The sequence below is a fragment of the Abrus precatorius genome, unplaced genomic scaffold, assembly GCF_003935025.1.
Source record: "Abrus precatorius isolate BTA unplaced genomic scaffold, Abrus_2018 Scaffold8, whole genome shotgun sequence".
Lineage (NCBI taxonomy): Eukaryota > Viridiplantae > Streptophyta > Magnoliopsida > Fabales > Fabaceae > Abrus > Abrus precatorius.
Window position 1 is genome coordinate 15,358,034 of NW_020874428.1, and position 2,784 is coordinate 15,360,817.

Consider the following 2,784-nt stretch of genomic DNA (forward strand, 5'->3'; position numbering starts at 1 on the left):
AATGGCCAATTCTATAAAAAAGACTTACCAGGGTATAAAGTGTGAAGGACAAGTGCTTGAGTCAGAGTCTCACAAACTTAGTTACAGAAAAGCTTTGAAATTTTGAAAGCTTTTGCTTAATTTCCTCCATTTCTCATTGGAAACTCGGAATAGAGAGCAAGTTACAAAGTAAGAGAAATAGAAAATACAAGGCGACTACGCAATACACAAGACCACCTTCCTATAGATTTCATATGAGCAAGAATTTAATTTTTTTTTTACTAATTGCTAATGAAATCATTGATAATGGTGATCACTAAGTAATCCAACTCAACTAGTAGCTGTTATGGAATGGCTTGTAAGTTTGAAGATCAACAATAACTCCAGCTACAGAACCTGCTGCAGCTGCTATTGTAATTATGAGGCAAGCAACACTAAGCATTTGTAGGCATATCCACTTTAAGCTCCACTTTGGTATTTTCTTTTGTACTATATACATCTCCACAGGGAAATACACAGTAAGAGGCCAAAATCCAATAGCTCCAATAAGCCCCACAATGTCATTGAAGAATGGTAGCAGCATGGATATTATAGTGGTTATGATCACAAAAATTGTCCTCCAAACCAATCTGAAGAAGTTGAGTCTAAAGGGTTTGAAACCAGGGATTGGCACTAAAATGTCTTTGTTCACAAAATCACTATTTGGGTATCTTTCTGCTGCTACTTTTTCAACAAATGAGAAAAGGGGTTGGCAGCAAACTTGGTATGCACCAACAAGGTGAATTACAATTGCAGCGTTGGCTATGTCAAGGAGCCAAAATGGGTTATAGAAGCCAAAACCAGTGAGAAGGTTTCCAGGGCTTGCGTCTCCAAAAGCAGCATAGCCAAAACAACCACAAAGCATGTAGAAAAGGGTTGTCACTACAACACTGATAACAGTAGCCTTCTTCATTGTTTTTGACTCTGATGGAGGGGCTTTAATTGTATCCTGTTTCATAACATAATCACCATTTTAGTTGAGACTTTAATTTAAATTAATAATATAGGGTCATTTGAGTGTCACAAAAAGTTTAGTAAAATTAATTGTACCTGAATTTCTATAAGGATCATTGAGTAGGAGTAGGCAAATGCTATGTTTCCAAGAGCTTGAAAGCTTCTCCAAACCTTTTGGGTTTGTGTCACAGTTCCAACACTTATACCAGTTAGGCTTCCTTTAACTCTTCTGTTTTCTGTTACATGTCCAATTCATGTCAAATTTCTGCCCAGTTATTTAATTCTCAAACAAAGAAATAATAATAATAATAGTAAAATTTAAATAACTTCAATTCATGTTAACCTCACTTCTTGCGGCTAAATTTAAATAATTAATAATAATAAAATTTTATTAAAAAATCTTTAATTTTTAATATAAAAAATATTTTATTTTCTAATAAAAAGATATTATTTTTGGATGCTTAAAAGATATCATACCTATAACTTTGCCAATACCAAGGCCAAGCCCAATAGTTGAGTACGTGAAGGACATAACAGCAGCTACAATAGAGAGCCACCATAACTCATGGAAGTCTGGAATTTGGGAGAAAATAATTTCCGCAATACCAAAAGAAATCATGTAAACATTGCTATGCATATGGCATGGATTTTTCCCTCCGCTACTATGAAAACAATTAGACCTTTTAATTGCCCTGTTCGATCAAAAACCCAAAACAGCCCAATCAGCACATTTTCCTTGCACTTCTTGCACACAACAATAATTACCAAGAATTTCAAAACTCACATCATGCTTATAGAAGCTGCTATAGTGTACCCAATTCCAACTCCAAAAAGATTTGCATACTGAAGAAACCCGGAGAACTTGACCTCAACACCACCTGCACAAACATATCCACAAAATTACCCAAGATTGAAATTTTGAAAAAATAAGCACCCAAATTTATTTATTTATTTATTTTAATAAATACAATTTTCATTTGCTTAGCATACATACCAAGGTACGATCTAACAGCATCCTTGTAAGTGTAGTTTCTCTTGCCACCAACTTGGTCACCAGAACGGTAACAAGCAGAGAGAAGAGTGGAGGCATAGTAGGTGACAAAAGAGAAGAGAACCATCACAGAAGGGCCAGCTACCCAACCAAGCTGAGCTATGGCCCATGCCAAAGACAACACCCCAGAACCAATAACAGCGGTTATTATGTGAGCACTTGCAGTCCCCACAGTGCCTGATTTCTCAAACACAAAGTGGGAGTGTCACTAAAGAGTAATATTCAACGGCAAGTAACAACAAAACATTATTTTATTAAATAAAGTCGGTTATCAAAAACTTAATAATAATAAAATCATATCTAAATAAGTACATATTTTGGTTAAATGTGTATGAAAAAAATCATTATTTTTTAACAATTTTATAAGTAAACAAAAACTATAAGCATTGCTAAACATGAAATGAATTTGGAGTGAACTTTAGCGGATAATTGATTACCAGTTCGTTTGAGGCGTCCATCGTCATCATAGCACTTGGAACCTCCCTGTGGAATCATGTCAACGGAGATTTCAAATGATTGTTGATGATTCTTGCTGCCACCGTTCTCAGTCATCGTGTTATGACACAACGTGTGCGGGAGTGAGAGAGAGAGAGAGAGAGAGACCAACCCAAATGAGGGTCTTCAGAGTTCAGACAACGTTTTCCAAGTTGTGAAGAAATTGATTTGTGTTGGTGCAAGGAACAATGTCTGTGTGGGGTATGAAATAGAGCTGTAAAGGTTAGGACTTAGGAACAATGTGTGTGTGGGGTATCAATAGAGCT

At 35.8% G+C, this 2,784-nt stretch overlaps 1 protein-coding gene across 1 annotated transcript; it reads right to left on the reverse strand.

Moving 5' to 3' along the window:
* Window positions 1–299: 299 nt before the first annotated feature.
* On the reverse strand, window positions 300–2,575 carry LOC113846190 (amino acid permease 3-like). The gene is made up of 6 exons (XM_027474178.1): window positions 2,461–2,575; window positions 1,967–2,200; window positions 1,757–1,850; window positions 1,450–1,664; window positions 1,069–1,208; window positions 300–967 (listed from the first exon to the last, which is right to left on the reverse strand). The coding sequence occupies exons 1-6, from the start codon at window positions 2,573–2,575 to the stop codon at window positions 314–316; spliced, it is 1,452 nt and encodes a 483-aa protein (XP_027329979.1). The 3' UTR covers window positions 300–313.
* Between the last annotated feature and the right edge of the window lie 209 nt (window positions 2,576–2,784).

Bases quoted from the DNA above. Each gene is read 5' to 3' on its own strand.
- LOC113846190 (XM_027474178.1), bottom strand. From the start codon at position 2,575: ATGACTGAGAACGGTGGCAGCAAGAATCATCAACAATCATTTGAAATC. The intron at 1,209-1,449 runs GTATGATATCTT...GACATGTAACAG, and splicing joins TGGTATTGGCAAAGTTATAG to AAAACAGAAGAGTTAAAGGA. The intron at 968-1,068 runs GTACAATTAATT...GTTATGAAACAG, and splicing joins TGATCCTTATAGAAATTCAG to GATACAATTAAAGCCCCTCC.